At 38.6% G+C, this 19,950-nt stretch overlaps 1 protein-coding gene across 1 annotated transcript in view; it reads right to left on the reverse strand.

Annotated features, from left to right (window-relative positions):
- SOGA1 (suppressor of glucose, autophagy associated 1) overlaps positions 1 to 16,326 on the reverse strand; it is a 188,729-nt gene extending 172,403 nt beyond the window's left edge. The window contains exon 1 of the mRNA XM_053697193.1: positions 15,678 to 16,326. Coding sequence (XP_053553168.1) covers positions 15,678 to 16,145 — 468 coding nt within the window. The 5' untranslated portion in view covers positions 16,146 to 16,326. The remainder of the gene's footprint in view (positions 1 to 15,677) is intronic.
- Between the last annotated feature and the right edge of the window lie 3,624 nt (positions 16,327 to 19,950).

Consider the following 19,950-nt stretch of genomic DNA (forward strand, 5'->3'; position numbering starts at 1 on the left):
CACAGAGGGTAATTTTAGTTTTTATGACGTTAATTAGGCACCAGAGTCTATTGCCCACTTAGCACAGCCGTGTGAATAAACATCTCCAACGTGCCGCATATTCTTCCTTTTTTTGCATTTTTTTAAATTTTATTTGCAAGTCCACATTTTCTGCATGTTTTTGTTGCCACCTTTTCCCTTTAAATCTCTATATCCCTTTCTCAGAATCAAACCCACTTATTCTCACTACGTATTATCAATCTTGCAGGACAGGAACACAAGTAACACTGCAATGCAAACAACATATTCCAAATGATCTAACTCCTTCCAGGAGAGGTAGATATTAGTAAGTATTTACAATGCACAATTGCCTTATATAGAGCAAATATATTGTTATATCAGAATATTGTTTTTCTTCTTTGTGAATTGTATAGAACTTTAAACATTCTAAAATGAATGATAAAAGGGCAGGATTGTAATATTACAAGAGGCTATTAAAGCATGAATAATGAATCTGTCGGCATCTGACAAACACCTTCCTGTGCTTTAAAGACCCACTGGCTCTATAAAAGTAAACCTTACTTCCTGTCACTTCATGGCGATTGTGGAAAAGATAAATAAGAAACCCTGGTATATTTGCACATCGTCCCGTATGACCATGAAATGCTATACACTACTAGCCAATAAAGCTCTCTCAACAAGGAGGTTTACTCCAGGTCTTATTTTAATAAAGGGATCTGAAACCCAAAATGGTTCTTTTATGATTCAGATAGAACATGCAATTTAAAACTACTCTACTTCTATTCTCAAATGTTCTTTGTTCTCTTGGTATCATTTGTTGAAAAGCAGGGATTTAAGTTTAGAAGCTGGACCATTTCTGGAGCACTATATGACAGCAGTTTTGCAAGAATGTTATCCTAGATGGCAGCACTATTTCCTGCCATGTAGTGCTCCAGATGCCTACCTAGGTATCCCATTAACATAGAATATCATTGGAACTAAGCAAATTTGATAATGGAAGTAAATTGGAAATGGTATACTCTGACTCACAAAAACATTTTTTGGGGTTTCATATCCCTTTAAGTGACATAAAGGGATATATTAAACTATATGAGATTGTAGTATAAAATATTTAATTGTGTGTAGTTAAAAAAAACCTTTGCAATATGCTTTTAATATTTATTTTGTCCCCTTTTCATGCAATGTAACTGAAAATTGTTGGGGGTTTTTCTATAAAGGTAACGGACACTGCCATGTTTTATCTTGTTTCCCCTTATCTATCTTTACTGCTGAAGACATTTAGGGACAGATACAAAACAGGGAATGAGACTGTCCAAACAAGGTGGTGTATTATAGGATTATCTAAAAGGGTTTCACACAGCCTTGTTTGTGCAAACAGATGACTAAAAAACTTGTTCAAGTATGGCGATGCCAATTACTTTATAAAAACTAAACATTTACACTTATATTTTCAATATTTAAACTAATATAATTTTCATTATTTAGACAATAGAATTGTAAAAAAATAATACATATTCTAAGGCTAATATATGCTGTGAATACATCATTTTCTAGCAAGTATACAAATAAATCTATCAAGGCGTTCAGCATTGAGTAAGTTGTGCGTTTTTACATAGAACGAAACAATTGTGCACAAAATCTGTACATAAATAAACCATTCAGAAAGTCCCTATTGTCAGTTATCATTGCACGTCTATGCAATTTGTCTATGATGTACAAATTAGAATTTTGCACTCATTATTCTGCACATGGACATTTTGTGTGCACCCAACGTGTGACAATTAAAAACATGCCTCTTCAGTGTCTGTATAAAGCACGCTATCCAGTCAATTGTTGCTTCTATAAAGCGAACTGCCCAGTCAATATCACAGCTCAACCGTTTGGTTCCCTGAATAACAGTTTTGTCCTTGAATGTTAAACAAAAGGAGCTGTGTTAAAGGGAGAGAAGCCCTGTGGGACTCAGTGAGCTCACACATCACAGGCAGCAGAAAGAGCCTTCCCCTGACTCCTCCCCTTCTCAGCTGCCACTAGGCTCACTGATACCCAGAGCCTCTCCTTCTCTCGCCTTGCAAACCATGCAGGAATTTGAACTGTTAAATAGCTGTGAAGGAATAAGATCCAACAATGCAATAGGCTTCATTACTGATATTTTACATCCAATTCCACTGCACAACCAGCTTTCTTAAGGGACAGAGAATCATGTGTTGGACCCCTGCAAGGAGGTAAAGGTCAGTTATGGAGAAGCAATGCATTTCTGGTCCAGAACAGTGGAGCACCACTGCTGAGCCAATCAGGAGTGGCATGCGTGTGCGTAGCTGCCAATCAGCGGCCACTTTCAGCTCAGGAACAGCAAGTGCATTTCTGACCCAAAACTGACTTTAACCATCAGTTACTGTCTGTCACATGGTACGTGTATGCATTTGTGATTGGCTGATGGTTTTCACATGGTACAGGGAGAGTGGAAATATACATAACTTTTAAAATTGTCAGAAAGAAATCTACTACTCATTTGAAGTTCAGACTAAGTGCTATTGCATTGTCTTGTTATCTTGCATTTGTTGATTATGCAAATCTACTGTGTTTACTGGTCCTTTAACTGTAAAGCACACATTGACATTTCTCTGAAGTTAAAAATACACTTTGCCTCACAGTCTTTGAAAAAGAGGTGGACATTTGTCAGTAAGTATTGCTGAACAGCCTTGTAACACAGGAGTCATAACATAAGCTAATTCAAAATAATGTTAAAGGCATTTTGCTGAGCATGTAAATAATACCACTGTGTTGGAATTGAGGAGAGTCACTTCTAAAATATTTAAAGGAACACAGACAAGTCTGGGTGCAAAGAGTAATAAAAAATACTTTACTATTTCTCCTTGGTATCTGGTGCTCACACAATTTAACCACTAAATTGTAGCAAGTAGATCAGCCACGCCTCTTTTTCCTTCTAATTTGTCAGAGGGACATGGAAATCCAAATGAAACAGAGGGCTGCTTTAGAGCTATTGCAGCAGACACTTGTTTATGCGAGACAGACTTAAAGGGACAGTTTACTCAAAAAATTTCTCCCCTTTAATTTGTTCCCAATGATCCACTTTACCTGCTGGAGTGTATTCAATTATTTACAAGTAGCTCCTTTACCCTTATATTGGCATTTGAAATTGTTGATTTAGAATGTGGTAGCCCCACCTATTCTGAAAGTTTGTGGCCGCGCGTACCAGCTATAGATAAGCTTTGTAAACACAGCCAGCAGAAGAAATTACACTCCCAGTCGGATATAGCAGAGATAAGGTAATAAAATGTTTATTTTTCATTGTTCTCTCAAAGTACTGGTGACTGTTTTAAGGACAAATATAAGAAAGTAGCAGGTATATGTGCACAATGTGATACAGTAATGAGATCGGATTATACCTACAAGCTCAACCCATTTTATTAGGTTGTGGCTTCAAAACACAAAATCAGAGCTTTAATATATACAAATAAGCCTTAAAAAGCTAATTTTCATACATTTTTTACTCTGCAGTTGGTAAAAAAGCAATTGTAAACACATTAAGGGAAAAACTATTTTACAGTATACTGTCCCTTTAAAACCTCCCAGACTGATCCATTCAGGGTGACTGACAAGCTGGGGTCAGGGATGTACAAGAGATTTGAACAAGACATTCTAGTTCACAAATTGCATGCTCTAATTGCATGTTTTAACTGAATGTTGAACCTGTAAAAAAGGTATTAAACATAAAGTTCCACTCAGGATCCGCAGAGAATGGATGGTTCTGAGCAGAAAACAACATGTGAGTCAATCAACAGCATCAGTTACACAGCCCCACCAATCACCAGCTGTGTTCTTCTCAGTATCCCATTCACAGGTTAATAAAAACAGGCCAGAGTGTATTTCTATTATCAAATTGACCTCTTTCTCTTTATCCTTTATTGTACATGACTGCATGCTAAGGCAGATTGCAGTATGCTCTCATGAATGGGAAACGGTTTCAACAAGGATACCAAGAGAACGAGATGTTTGTTTTACTTTTTTTTTTTTTAATTGTACAATGTGAATTTTTAAAGTTGAATTATGTATTCCAAATCCATTTAAAATGTAATGATATTTTGCAGACAGGTCTTTATACACACACAACACTACAAACAGTGCAGTTTACCAACGTGTCAATTGTTTTATTGCACATGGTTAGTTGTCAGCTCAGATTCAGCCTCCTTTGAACATTCTATGAACTAATGATACATAGGAAGATTTCCATGGGAACAGTCAGGAAGATTACATCACACTTCCCGTTCAGATCAAGACAACAGCTCTCAGCAAACTGTACTATTGCTCAGCTATCTACTTATACCAAACCTAAGATAGATCTTTGTATCAGTCATATACACAAATGAAGTCTGAATGCCAAAGATTATAAACAGACAGAAAATACTGATTTAAAGGGACAGTCAACACCAGAATTTGTGTTGTTTTAAAAGATAGATAATCCCTTTATTACCCATTCCCCAGTTTTGCATAACCAACACAGTTATATTAATGTACTTTTTACCTCTGTGATTAACTTGTATCTAAACATCGTCTGACAGCCCCCTGATCACATGACATTTTATTTATTATCTATTGACTTTTATTTGAGTCAATTAGTGCAGTGTCTGCCACAATTCACGGGCGTGCTCACAATGTTATCTATAGGGTTTACCTGAACTAGCTCTCCCCTGCTGTGAAAAGCAAATACAAAAGCATGTGATTAGAGGCGGCCTTCAAGGGCTTAGCAATTATCATATGAGCCTTCCTAGGTCTAGCTTTCAACTAAGAATATTAAAAGAACAAAGCAAAATTGGTGATAAAAGTAAATTGGAAAGTTGTTTAAAATTACATGCCCTATTTGAAACATGAAAGTTTTTTTTGGACTTGACTGTCCCTTTAAGTGAAGGTCAATTTTGACGCATTAGTGCCCGGTTTTTAATAATCCTATTAAAAACAAGGGTACTTTAATTCATCAAAATTGACATTTCAAGCGTTTTCTTCAAAAACTTACCTTTTAATCCTGAGAGCCGCTGCAGCGCTTCCTCCGCCCGTCGCAAGCCCTCTTCGCGGGTCCAAAATGACGAATCCGGCTTCAACCAATCATGGCGTTCCCTCAGGCCATTATCCCTCCGGGGGGAACGTTGTGATTGGATGAAGCCGGATTAGTCATTTCTGACGTAAGCAGAGGTTTCCGATGGCTGGGGGAATCGATGGAGCAGCTTTCAGAATTAAAAGGTAAGTTTTTGAAGAAAACGCTTGAAATGTCAATTTTGATGAATTAAAGTGCCCTTGTTTTTAATAGGATTATTAAAAACCAGGCACTAATTCGTCAAAATTGACCTTCACTTTAAGTAGCCACCTAGTTAATTATGAATTAAAGGGATATTGCATATCAAAGAACAGCAATTCAATTTTCATGCAGATTTGGATATGTCTGATTACTGATTCAAATAGTAGCATACCTAGATATTCACTGGTTGCTGGATGAAATAACAGTCTACCCGAAAGCGTTTATTGTTTAACAAGATAGACAATCCCTTTAATACCCATTCCCCATTTTTAATATACTTTTTACCTCTGGATTACCTTGTATTTAAGTCTCTGCAGACTGCCCCAGTGCTATTTACATTATTGCATTTTAGCCATCTAGTGCTGCTTCATAAATAACGCCACGAGAGTGAGCTTAACGTTATCTATTTGGCACTCATGAACTAGAACTGTCTGGCTGTGACAAGCTGATAAAATGCTCTGAGATAAGAGGCAGCATGCAGAGGCATTTAGAGGTTATAAAGAATATTAATATAACAATGTTGGTTGTGCAAAGGGGGGGCAATTGGTAGTAAAGGTGTTATCTAACTCTTGAAACAAAAAATCAAGTAGATTCCCCTTAAAAAGAGAAGTCTCCATAAACCAAGCAAAACACTGAGGTACATTCTACAATAAATTTTGTCTTACATAAGTTATTTATTATTTAAAAGGACATCAAGAATCTTAAAGGGCTGTTGAATTTTCTGCTGGGTTCGTACAGGATTTCATTGCAGGTAACTCTGAAATGCAAAATGTGTTTAAAATGCTTTTTTAGCCTTTAACAAAAAAGGGGCTGTAGCGTATCATGTCCGACAGACATCGCTGAATGCCAACAGCATACGCTGTCGGCATTTGACATTGCACAAGCAGTTCACCAGAACTGCTTGTACAATGCCGCCCCCTGCAGATTCGCGGCCAATCGGCCGCTAGCAGGGGATGTCAATCAGCCACGATCGTATAGGATCGGGCAAATTGCAGACTAAAGCCTCAGAGGCAGCGAACCAGTTATGGAGCAGCGGTCTTTAGACCACTGCTTCATAACTGCTGTTTCCGGCAAGCCTCAAGGCTCGCAGGGAAACAGGGACATCAAGCTCCATTCAGAGCTTGATCATTCGGCCCCATATTGTGAAAAAGGTTGGCTTTAGCCTTTTTTTTTTAACTAAATAAAATAAACAAACAATAACAAAGAAACATTGTAGTATACATATTACCGACAACCAACTATATGAATAACTTGGTGGGTGTGCTTTATATTTCTCTAAATTGTGGACAAAATGTTATTAGCTGTAAATGAGTTTGGGCACTGCTCTAAGCAATCACTATGTAGTAAGCCCTCTAGGGTGCAGGACCCTGAAATCCTCTTGTCCCAGTCTCCATTCCCTGTCTTGTGTTTTTTTATTGCACCCCCTGCATAGCACCGTGGAACAGCCAGGGCTCAACAAACCCAGGAGTCAGAGAGTCGCTGGCTCCTAACCTCTTGAGTTACTCTCCATATACAAATACCCCTGTCTGACTCCTAAAATGTAAACAGATTGGTTGACCCCTGTGTTAGCACATTACAAATAAAGATAATACCAATAATAATCATGTAGCCATTCCAGGCAAATTGCCTCCTTGTGCAACATACTTAGGTTACAGTATTTGACTTCCAACCTCTCTAATGAGCGTGGAAAAAGATAGCAAAATAATGTATATTTCAGTGCTTCATCTTAATTAAATTATTTATATTTTTTGAAGGAAGTCAATTTTGAGTTTAAATGTCCCTTTAACTCACATAAAGGAGTGTGACCCCCTACACACAAAGAAGAACCACGGAGATACATGTAAACTACAAGAGTTTAAATGTCCCTTTAACTCACATAAAGGAGTGTGACCCCCTACACACAAAGAAGAACCATGGAGATACATGTAAACTACAAGAAGCCCTGGTTCTAAGGATTTGTTAAGAATATTTTACACAATTCAAAAAAAACTGCAAACCCCCGGTAGTGTGACTGCATGGGAAATATGGGTCACACAGCATCCCAGCTCCCGAGGCCATCTGGAAGTAATCATGACAGGCTATAAAAAGCGGGAGCACATCCTGTGTGCCGGCCTCAAGTGACTATCATACACATAGAATACACACATACTAACATACTTGTATTTGACCGTTTCTGTGTGTGTATATATAAAATGTTCATGAACAGCCAATAGGAGTGATCAGTTGATATGAAAATAAGCATTTTGTAAGGAACAAGCCTGAACTCCATATCGTGCTGCATGTCAGACACTCTGTATGTTACAAGCCCTATTTCTAGATGGTAATGCTTAGTACGCCGTGTAATATATTCTCTTTGCTTTCAAAAATATACATCAGAGTGAATTTTCTGCCAAATAGCATATCAACTTTAAAATCTTACATAACATGCTCCAAAAAGTTTGTTGCGTTATTTTAAGGCTCTGTTCAAAGCATATAAAAGTAATAAAAATAACATATATAATGCTTTCTGAAATGGGGGTATAATTTAAATTTTCAGAACACTGCAATTGATTTAAGAATAAATAACTGTGAAAGTAACCAGAAAAACACATATTTTTACTTGTTGGAGGAGAAATGTAAATACATAACATACAACTTTAAAGGGACAGTTTACTCAAAAATGTTCTCCCCTTTAATTTGTTCCCAATGATCCACTTTACCTGTTGGCTTGTATTAAATTGTTTACAGGTAGCTACTTTACCCTTATATTGGCATTTTAAATAGTTGATTTAGCATGTGGTATCCACACCTATTCTGAAAATTTGTGGCCGCAGGTCCAAGCTATAGCTAAGCTTTGTAAACACAGCCAGCAGAAGAGATTACACTCCCAGTGGGATATAGCAGATATAAGGTAATAAAATGTTGATGTTTCATTGTTCTCTCCAAGTACTGGTGATTGTTTTATGGACAGATATAAAGAAGAATGTGTATGTGCACAATGTGATACAGTAATAAGATCTGATTATACCTACAAGATACAACCCATTTTATTAGGTTGTGGCTTCAAAACACAAAATCAGAGCTTTAATATACACAAATAAACCTTAAAAAGCTAATTTTCATACATTTTTTACTCTGCAGTTGGTAAAAAAAGCAATTGTAAACACATTAAGTGAAAAAAAAAACTATTTTACAGTATACTGTCCCTTTAACTTTTAAGTTTAAGCTTAAAAACTTAAACCTGAAATACTCCTGAAAGTCTACATCATATTTTTAACTGCTCCACATATATCCGGACAGCAGTTCCACTTCATATATCTTTAAACAAAAAGGTGACAGGGCAGAAATCATACATATTAAAATATATCCTGCCATCATTATACCATACCTGCAAATACCACACACTTCATGGTCTAATTGATTTGTATTTTAAACAATCTACCAAAGTCTATTTGTACTGTCCGTATTGCTAAGATACATTTTCACCATACTTGTGTAGAACAAGTCCCTTCTATTCTAAATTGTATTCAATGCCCAATAACAGTGCAACCCACACCTAGGCTTCTGATGTGTGTAAAACTCTATACCTGTGATACATTCTAGTTAACATCTAATCCTTCACCAGCAACCTATGAAGTCCAGCCCTGCTTCCACATACTACGAAAACTCAGTTGACACGTTTGTATCACCTCCACATTTCATATTGGTCTTTCTGTGCCCATCCCCACTCCTGAATTCCACACTGGTCCCCCTATGCAGTACAGTTTACCATTCTACTCATAGCATTTAGCCCTGACCATGTACTTAAAGGGACAGTCAAGTCCAAAAAAAACTTTCATGTTTCAAATAGGGCATGCAATTTTAAACAACTTTCCAATTTACTTTTATCACCAATTTTGCTTTGTTCTATTGTTATTCTTAGTTGAAAGCTAGACCTAGGAAGGCTCATATGATAATTGCTAAGCCCTTGAAGGCCGCCTCTAATCACATGCTGTTGTATTTGCTTTTCACAGCAGGGGAGAGCTAGTCCAGGTAATCCCTATAGATAACATTGTGAGCACGCCCGTGGATTGTGGCAGACACTGCACTAATTGGCTAAAATGAAAGTCAAAAGATAATAAATAAAATGTCATGTGATCAGGGGGCTGTCAGAAGAGGTTTAGATACAAGTTAATCACAGAGGTAAAAGTGTATTATTATAACTGTGTTGGTTATGCAAAACTGGGGAATGGGTAAAAAAAGGGATTATCTATCTTTTAAAACAACAAAAATTCTGGTGTTGACTGTCCCTTTAATACCAATACATACAAATATCCAACAATGACAGCACTTTAATAAAAATCCTTTTATTAAGAAAAATTATCCAAGGAAGTAGTATAACAGCAGCAAGGATTTGGAATCTGTTGTTATACTATGTCCTTGGATGATTTTTCTTAATAAAAGGCTTTTATTGAAGTGTTCTCATAATTGGATATTTTTCTATTACAGTTGGGGGGTCATGCAGTACCCCTTCTGGACGTGCACTCTCACTAAGTGCTGGGCAGTTCTATTGTATGTTTGCCTTATAACAATACATAGCAGCATTTTATATTTAGCTAGTCCTGTCCCCTTAGACCACATCAATCTATTCAGCTGGGTCACAACCATTTTGTTCCCTTATGAACACTATTTCCATAGTGAAATTATTGTCATATCATTGTAGTAAACCAAGATCTCCCCTAACACAAAATAACAATAAAATAATATAAATACTGTTAAAAAGCAGGGATGGAAAACTCTGTAAAATTATAACTGAATGGTAGGACAATATATTAACTAAATGTTTATTTCTACTGACAAATGTTTCAACAGAACAAATGTTACTTTTGTCAAATGAAAGTCTGAAAAATCAACATCCAAATGTTACACTCAGTAACTTGAATCATTTTTCTTAAATTGAACATAACGTTTAAAATGACAAATATAAAATATTACAGTTTATTGGCACAATGAACATCAGAATGTTTGAAAACAATTTACAACAACCAGGCTAACATTTGTTACTTTGAATGAATACAAGAGGAGATGTGCCCGTACCAAATAGAAAGTATGCACTAGCAGATATTTAGTGCTGTTTCTGACAGCCTGAGTCTCAGTGCTTGTACAGGAAGCCAATCAGCTACATGTTTTCTTGTCTCCATGAGTTCAAAACCGCAGAAGAAATCATGGTTCATTTCTATTTTTATTTCATACAGACTTCTTAAAATGGGCAGACATAGTACCTCTTACTTAAAGGGACAGTTTACTCAAAAAATGTCTCCCCTTTAATTTGTTCCCAATGATCCACTTTACCTGCTGGAGTGTATTAAATTGTTTACAAGTAGCTCCTTTACCCTTATATTGGCATTTGAAATAGTTGATTTAGCATGTGGTATCCCCACCTATTCTGAAAGTTTGTGGCTGCAGGTCCCAGCTATAGATAAGCTTTGTAAACACAGCCAGCAGAAGAAACTACACTCCAAGTGGGATATAGCAGAGATAAGGTAATACAATGTTGATTTTCCATTGTTCTCTCCAAGTACTGGTAATTGTTTTATGGAAAGATATAAGATAAAGAAGCAGGTATATGTATACAATGTGATACAGTAATGAGATCTGATTATACCTACAAGCTCAACCCATTTTATTAGGTTGTGGCTTCAAAACATAAAATCAGAGCTTTAATATACACAAAAAAACATAAAAAGCTATTTTTCATACATTTTTTCTCTGCAGTTGGTAAAATAAAGCAATTGTAAACACATTAAGCGAAAAACCATTTTTCAGTATACCGTCCCTTTAAAGGGACAATAAATGCTAGATAGAATGATGCATTCATAGAAAAGATTAGTCTGAGTATAACATATATATGTATCTTTTAAAGTTTAATTAGTTGTGTAAATAGGGACAAAAATAAGTGTAAAGTTTTAGTGTCTATAAAACAATGGGAGCTGCCATGTTGTAACTTGTGTTACCCTCTCTGCTGTGGCCAATTAGGGTAAGTTATAAATAGGTCACTAGAGTGTGCAGCCAATGGCTGTGTAGATTATGACTGTGTTCTGCACTTCCATTTCTAACAGGAACTGAAAAGCTCACAAGTTCAGAATGGAATTGCAGGAAAATGGGACAAAATAAATAATGAAAGCATATTGCAAAGTTGTTTTTATATATACAATTTATCATTTTATATTACCACCTCAAAGTGTTTAATGTCCCTTTAAGCACACAAAAGCCATTCTGTTACAGTCAAACATACTGTTGTGCATATGTATTTCTACTGATTCCCAAAAGGTACATCACAGTTTATCACTGGCTCTTGTAACCTTTTATATACCAACACAGTCTATATGAAAATCCTTGCTCTACCTGCTTTTTAGGCTCTGTTGAAGCCAATTTACTGCCTAGGATATTTGAAGGGACATGAAACGTTTTTCCCTCCGTAATCCAGATAGAGCATACATATGCAAACAACTTTCCAATTTACTTCTATTATCAATTTTGCGACATTCTCTTGGTATCCTTTCTTGAACGAGCAGCAATGACCTACTGGGAACTAGCTGAACACATGGATAAGCCATTGCAAGTGGCATTTATGTGCAGCCACCAATCAGCAGATAGCTTCCATCTCCTGAGCCTAACTAGGTATACTTTAAAACAAATGATACCAAGGGAATAAAGCAAATTAGATTAAATAAGTAAATTGGAAAGTTGTTTAAAAGTGTATGCTCTAGGCCACTGGTTTTTAAACCTGTCCTCAGATCTTCCCAACAGTTCAGATTTTCAGGATTACCTTGGATGAGAGCCGGTAAAATAACCATGTTTACTAATCAGCTGATTGGTTCAGATATCTTCAAAATGTGGCCTCTTAGGGAGGCCTGAGGGCAGGTTTGAAAACCAGTGCTCTAGCCCAGTGTTTCCCAAACCCAGTCCCCCAGAGCCCTTAATAGGCCCGATATTCATTATATCTTAACTAGGGCACAGGTGAAATAATCAGCTCACACGTCAGATAATTATTTCGCCTGTGCCCTAGTTAAAGGGACAGTCAACACCAGAATTTTTGTTGTTTTAAAAGCTAGATAATCCCTTAACCTTTTAAAGCCGTTATGACGTTCTATTCCGTCATAATTAGACTGGGCTTTAAAGCCGTTATGACGGAATAGAGCGTCATAACTAACGGCTGTCCTGAAGCCTTCTGTGCAGTCAGGACTAGATCGCGGTCTTGGGGGCGTTCCTAGGGTTGTAGGGACGCCCCCCAGACGCGATCCAATAATTGAAATCTCGCGATCGTGTGCACGATCGCGTGGTTTCAATTTGTCTACATCGGAACAGTTGTTCCGATGTAGGTACTTTAGCCCAGACTCGAAAGGGTTAATTACCTATTCCCCAGTTTTGCATAAACAACACAGTTATAATAATTTACATTTTACCTCTGTAATTACCTTGTATCTAAACCTCTGCAGACTGCCCCCTTATTTCAGTTCTTTTGACAGACTTGCATTTTAGCCAATCAGTGCTCTCTCCTCTGTAAATTCACATGCATGAGCTCAATGTTATCTATATGAAACACGTGAACTAACGCCCTCTAGTGGTGAAAAACTGTAAAAATGCATTTAGATTAGAGGCGGCCTTCAAGGTCTAAGAAATTAGCATATGAACCTCCTAAATTTTAGCTTTCAACTAAGAATACCAAGAGAACAAAGCAAATTGGTGATAAAAGTAAATTGGAAAGTTGTTTAAAATTACATGCCCTATTTGAATCATGAAACTTTGTTCAGGACTTGACTGTCCCTTTAAGATATAATGAATGAATATCTTGCATGTTTAGGGTTCTGAGGACTGGGTTTGGGAAACACTTTTCTAAAAGAATCACAAAGGAAAAATATTGGGTTTCATGTTCCTTTAAAAGGGTTATGAACTGCAAAATGCTTCTTTCATGATCCAGATAGAGCATGCAGTTTTAAACAACTTTAATGTATTTCTATTATCAATTTGTATTTGTTCTTTTTGTATCTTTTGTTGAAAAACAGCAATGTATTCTTCAGAGCCTTCCTATTTCTGGAACACTATATGGCAGCAGTTTTGCAAGAATGTTATCCATTTGCAAGAGCACTAGATGGCAGCACTATTTCCTGCCATGTAGTGCTCTAGATGCCAACCTAGGTATTATTATTATTATTATTATTATTATACTTTATTTATAAAGCGCCAACATATTCGGCAGCTCTGTCCATGGATACAATTCATTTAAATAAAACAATGATATAAAACTTGTAAGGGACAGGACAACATTTTACAAACACATACAGGAGGAATTAAGGGCCCTATTCCCGTGGGAACTTACAATCTAGAAGGGTAGGAGGTTGAGAAACAGGAGGTAAGGTCTCCTTAACAAAGAATATAATCGGAACAAAGCAAATTTGTTTATAGGAGTAAATTGGAAACATTGTTAAAATGGTATGCTCTGTCTGAATCACAAAAGAACATTTTTGGGTTTCATATCCCTTTAAATATATTTTTCAGTAAACTCCAGGTTGGTGGTACAGCTAACCAGATGCTGCACCATACACCACATAGAAGCATGTGCAATAGTGCAATCAGGTCTAGTAGAAGATTCTATACTGCTTTGTAGAGCAGTGAGAGCACACCATGAAAACCAGGTGAGACCAGGTATTTTTCATGTTTACTGGCCCTTTAAAGCTCAGATGGTTAACAAGTACTGAATAGTAGATATCAATTTCCCATTTCCTTCCTTATCAACTAGTGATCGTATGGGCTTACACTGGAAGATGTATAAATTGTTCATAGTGATAGCAGTGTGCTCCACAAACAAAGGTTGCCAGCAGGGTAGCATTATGAAGTATATGGGTGGGGCAGTGTAATACTTTATAATATGATAACATTTTCATCTATCTAAAGCACACATTAATTGCATAATTTAGCATTAATTTAAAGGGACATGAAACCCATTGTGATTTAGACAGACCATACAACTTTAAAGGGACAGTCAACACTTACTTTAACATGTTTTTATATTGAAAATAACAAAACGGAGGTCCGCCTACACTATACCCCTCCTGCCTTGCCGCCTTGCTTCTGTCCTAATCAGCGGCGCTAACTACTCTAATACCCAGTAAATATGGATGCCGGACTCCCCCCACCATTACGTAGCTGCCTTCTTCTTCAACTGATAAGCAAATCAGAATCCAGGCATCGGACAGAAATTGCAAGCGCGTGCAATTTCAGTCCGAGGACTGGATTCTGATTTGCTTATCAGTTGAAGAAGAAGGCAGCTACGTAATGGTGGGGGGAGTCCGGCATCCATATTTACCGGGTATTAGAGTAGTTAGCGCCGCTGATTAGGACAGAAGCAAGGTGGCAAGGCAGGAGGGGTATAGTGTAGGCGGACCTCCGTTTTGTTATTTTCAATATAAAAACATGTTAAAGTAAGTGTTGACTGTCCCTTTAAACAACTTTCCAATGAACTTCTACTATCCAATTTGCTTAGTTCTCTTGGTATCCTTTGTTGAAACGTATACCTAGGTCGGCTTGGGAACTGGGAGCTAGCTGCTGATTGGTGGCTTCACATATGCCTCTTGTCATTGGCTTACCAATGTGTTCAGCTGAAATATCGCGATCGCGTGCATGATTCCAGGATTTCAATTTGTTTACATCGGAACGTTGTTCCAATGTAGACAAATTAACCCGGTCATCAAAGGGTTACATTTTAACCGAATAGTCAGTAAATTCAGCCAGGGTGGTGCACCCATTAAAAAGGTCTGGGTGGAGCACTCTATATAGTATGAGCTTAAACTGGAAGACATGTATAAAATTGTTTTGCAAGGCATATTTTGCACCACAGCATTGTCAACAAGTAAAAAAACAAACCATCAACAAAACCTTTGATCCAGCAATAGAATATTAGAAAATGTCATGTGCTATATGTGCCCATATTTCCTGATTCACAGGTGCACATGTAGATCACATTGACAAAAAGTAAATCCCATCTTTTCTACAGTAGAAAAAGTAATAATATGTAAATCGTTAGTATGTTGTTCTAATATATTTAATGAAAAAAACATATTTAGACTACTACATTATATAATTTTTAAATTCTCCTGAAATAATTTAAATTATTAAAATAAAGATAACATAAATCAACAGAATTTAGAAACTTTTCCTCTTCACTACTTCAGAGGAGGGATGTAAAATCTCAGAGTTTCAACACTTAATTACTACTCCCATGGTCCAGTTGTCCGGTAATAATATCTAACCAATTTCCAACTGCACATAACAACCTAGAGGGGTTAAGCACCGCCCAAACCCCATGCATACAATGACATTTACCTGGCTCCGCCCCTGCGGTACTCACCTTCAAGTAGTCGTTCTCAGAACGCAACTCTTCCATCTCCCGTAAAAGTACCTCAGTTCCCCCATCCAGCATCTCCTCTGTAAGGTCTGAGAAAGCCAGGGAGTTGCTGAGCTGCATGCGGCTGGAGGCTGCGGACACCCCTCCCTCCTCACTGCTCCCTCGGCTACTGCTCTCTTCTGAGGCGCACGACCCCTCTGAGCTGCTGTCTGTTCGCGGCCCAAGAGCACCCTGAGATCCCTTGGCCTTGCTGCCTGCTCTGGCACCCGATTGTTTCTTGGTCCCGGGAGACGGGAGCGGCCTGCGGGGCACCGGGGGAAACCCTGGCAAGGAGGCTGGTGATGATCTGCGGGTCTTCGGTAAGCACCATCCGCTCAGATCCTTGGGCCGGGCAGGGGACGGAGCCCGGTTTAGTTTCTTCTTCGCAGGAGCCGGGGGAGGGGTCCCCCCACCGGGCCCTCCCGGCTCCATCACTACGTTTCTCGGTGCGGTGGTCTCCCGGTGTAAACCGTGCAAAGGGTATTTGAGATTAATGGGCCCGTTACTTTCTCTGCTACACTACTCACTGAACAGCCCAGTTGACACTCCGTTCGGTGCCCGGTACCACACGCCTAGTTCGGTATAACGGACAGTGATGTGTCCTCCCTATACATCAGCCTCATCTGCTGGGGGAGTAGGAGGGACTGAGAGGCGGCTCTTGTGTGACTGAGAGCCGCCCAGGAGAGGACTAGCTGAGCTAGGATGGGATGAGCAGCATGGGAGGGGGTGTTTGCTTGTGTGGCTATGAACACGAGTAGCTTCTATAGTGTAGGATGCTATTGCTAGGGAGAACTACAGTATATACAGCTTTTTATAAACATCAGCCCTTGTCACTGCTATTTACGAGACCCTTAGACTATAAAACACAGCATGTTAGTCTGGATAGTGGTACTGGGAACGCATTTCAATGAGTAGCGGTCTATCTCTAAATGAGCCGTCTGAGGTATTTTTATATAAATATATGTTTCATGATTTAGCCCCTTTGAACAGAGGAGAGTTATTTCTCGTGTGTAACGTGTGATCATTTTGCATTGCTGAGGGTTGCAGTGATTTATTTCTATATCTGCGATGTCTACTGTAGATGAGGTGTGACTGACAAACGTGTATGGTTGCGCTAGTCACCATTTGTCTGTCAAGGAAAGTTGTACTGCCGTACAAAGTGGTTATTTTGTATACCCTATTTCATCATCATACAACCTCTACCCCAATTAACCACCCACTGATTAATACAGTTGTCTGCTGTGCAGTAACTTGCACAGGATATTATTGCTGACACACAGTCTGGAAAACAAAAGGAGGCTTCTGAATCCTCAGAGACAAATCTTCCGCTGCAACAGCTCCCTCTACTTTCCTCCCTTGAGAAGGAAAAAGACTTAATTTTCAGCTTTTTTTCAAATATCCGAGTACAATGGTTTATTTTGTCCCAGAGAAGTGTCAAAGTAAATGGTATTAACATATTCTTAATATCTGAGAAAATAAATTTAGCTTTCAATGTCCTATATACTAATCAGTCAATGAAGCTTTGGAATGTGAAATCTGTTGGCTCTCTACAAATAAATAATAATAATATCTATTTATTAATATAATTTAGTGCTCCCAAGTAAGGGGGATATTTAATTTGTGATTCTCACTTGACAGTTGGGTGCAATAATTTTGTTTTCTTGCAGTTATTCACAGCAGGACTGCCACATACCTGCAGCCCTGTCTCAAAAGGTGCTTCTTATTCCAGATCAAAATCCTGTATATAAATCCCATAATAATAGGTTTCACAATCCAATCACTGTGCTGTAACTCGTTTTTTTTGTTGTTGTTTTTTTGTTTTTTTTTTTACATATTTTATTTATTTGAAGGCATACAGATAAAAGAAACATTTCAACAAAATTCAACATGTTTTTACAGAGGTAGACTTTAGATGATATCCCAGATGGATCTGGGACTCCCGTTACACTAACAAGCAAACATATAACCTCTGTCTACAATGGATAAACATAAAAGTATATGTGGTAATGTTTAATACCTTTACAACATTTCCTTTTTCAATTGCTCCTGTATGCCAACATTTTCCATTTTTATTACCTAAAATCCACCGCTTAAACCACTCTCGTCTCTCCCCCCCCCCCCCAGCCGGGGAAGGGATGGGGGACACAACTGTCATCAAATGATCAGAACAGACTGTCAATGCTAAGAAATAGGTCCATCCATCCAGCTCTGCAGGTCAACTCCCCAGGGCGCCAGCCACCTGACTATACATAACCCTGGTCTGATGTCATGTTGTTACTACCCCATATCAAAGTTAAGATTCCACTCCCCCCTTAGTTGTGCCTCTAAGATGTAGTTTGTGTTTCTGAGTGGGCGTAATATCTGGATTTGTTGTGTCAAGGTTAATGTTTTAATATATTTCCCCCATTTTTTCATAAAGTTTGTGGACCTATTTTGCAGATCTCCCAAGGCATCAGCCTGTTCATAGAGCAACTGCTGGTAAATTTCTCCCTTAAGCTGAGCAAGACCAGGGGATTCTCCTTTCAACCAGAATTTTAGGATAAGTTTCCTAGCCTGCAAGACTATTATGTGTAGGATTACCCTAATATCTCGGGGTTGGTCTTGGAAATCCAAAAAGATTACATCCTGAGGCGAGAGGGATAAGGAAGTGCTGCTTGTCCAGTAGGCTAACATACCCCAGAATCTATACAATTTTGGACAGGACCAAATCATATGCAAAAGGTCCACTTTTGGCGCTGCACATTTTGGACAATTACCCCCTGAATTTGGGTCTCAAACTTTGTACAGCTTGGGCGTAATGAAACGTTGGTTGAGGAGTTTAGTGTGTGCCTCCCTGGTGTCTGTTGCCAAAGAGGCTTTCCTAACCCTCTGTATACTTTCCTGTACTAACTTGACTGGGACTTCTGTGTTCAGGATGTCTGACCATTTTTCACTAATAGTCTTTAACAGAGTATTGTTGTCTTCCCGTCCCAGCAGTCTACAGGGAGTGCAGAATTATTAGGCAAATGAGTATTTTGACCACATCATCCTCTTTATGCATGTTGTCTTACTCCAAGCTGTATAGGCTCGAAAGCCTACTACCAATTAAGCATATTAGGTGATGTGCATCTCTGTAATGAGAAGGGGTGTGGTCTAATGACATCAACACCCTATATCAGGTGTGCATAATTATTAGGCAACTTCCTTTCCTTTGGCAAAATGGGTCAAAAGAAGGACTTGACAGGCTCAGAAAAGTCAAAAATAGTGAGATATCTTGCAGAGGGATGCAGCACTCTTAAAATTGCAAAGCTTCTGAAGCGTGATCATCGAACAATCAAGCGTTTCATTCAAAATAGTCAACAGGGTCGCAAGAAGCGTGTGGAAAAAGGCGCAAAATAACTGACCATGAACTGAGAAAAGTCAAGCGTGCAGCTGCCAAGATGCCACTTGCCACCAGTTTGGCCATATTTCAGAGCTGCAACATCACTGGAGTGCCCAAAAGAGCAATACTCAGAGACATGGCCAAGGTAAGAAAGGCTGAAAGACGACCACCACTGAACAAGACACACAAGCTGAAACGTCAAGACTGGGCCAAGAAATATCTCAAGACTGATTTTTCTAAGGTTTTATGGACTGATGAAATGAGAGTGAGTCTTGATGGGCCAGATGGATGGGCCCGTGGCTGGATTGGTAAAGGGCAGAGAGCTCCAGTCCGACTCAGACGCTAGCAAGGTGGAGGTGGAGTACTGGTTTGGGTTGGTATCATCAAAGATGAGCTTGTGGGGCCTTTTCGGGTTGAGGATGGAGTCAAGCTCAACTCCCAGTCCTACTGCCAGTTTCTGGAAGACACCTTCTTCAAGCAGTGGTACAGGAAGAAGTCTGCATCCTTCAAGAAAAACATGATTTTCATGCAGGACAATGCTCCATCACACGCGTCCAAGTACTCCACAGCGTGGCTGGTATATAAGGGTATAAAAGAAGAAAATCTAATGACATGGCCTCCTTGTTCACCTGATCTGAACCCCATTGAGAACCTGTGGTCCATCATAAAATGTGAGATTTACAAGGATTGAAAACAGTACACCTCTCTGAACAGTGTCTGGGAGGCTGTGGTTGCTGCTGCACGCAATGTTGATGGTGAACAGATCAAAACACTGACAGAATCCATGGATGGCAGGCTTTTGAGTGTCCTTGCAAAGAAAGGTGGCTATATTGGTCACTGATTTGTTTTTGTTTTGTTTTTGAATGTCAGAAATGT

The sequence above is a fragment of the Bombina bombina genome, chromosome 1 (assembly GCF_027579735.1).
Source record: "Bombina bombina isolate aBomBom1 chromosome 1, aBomBom1.pri, whole genome shotgun sequence".
Classification (NCBI taxonomy): domain Eukaryota; kingdom Metazoa; phylum Chordata; class Amphibia; order Anura; family Bombinatoridae; genus Bombina; species Bombina bombina.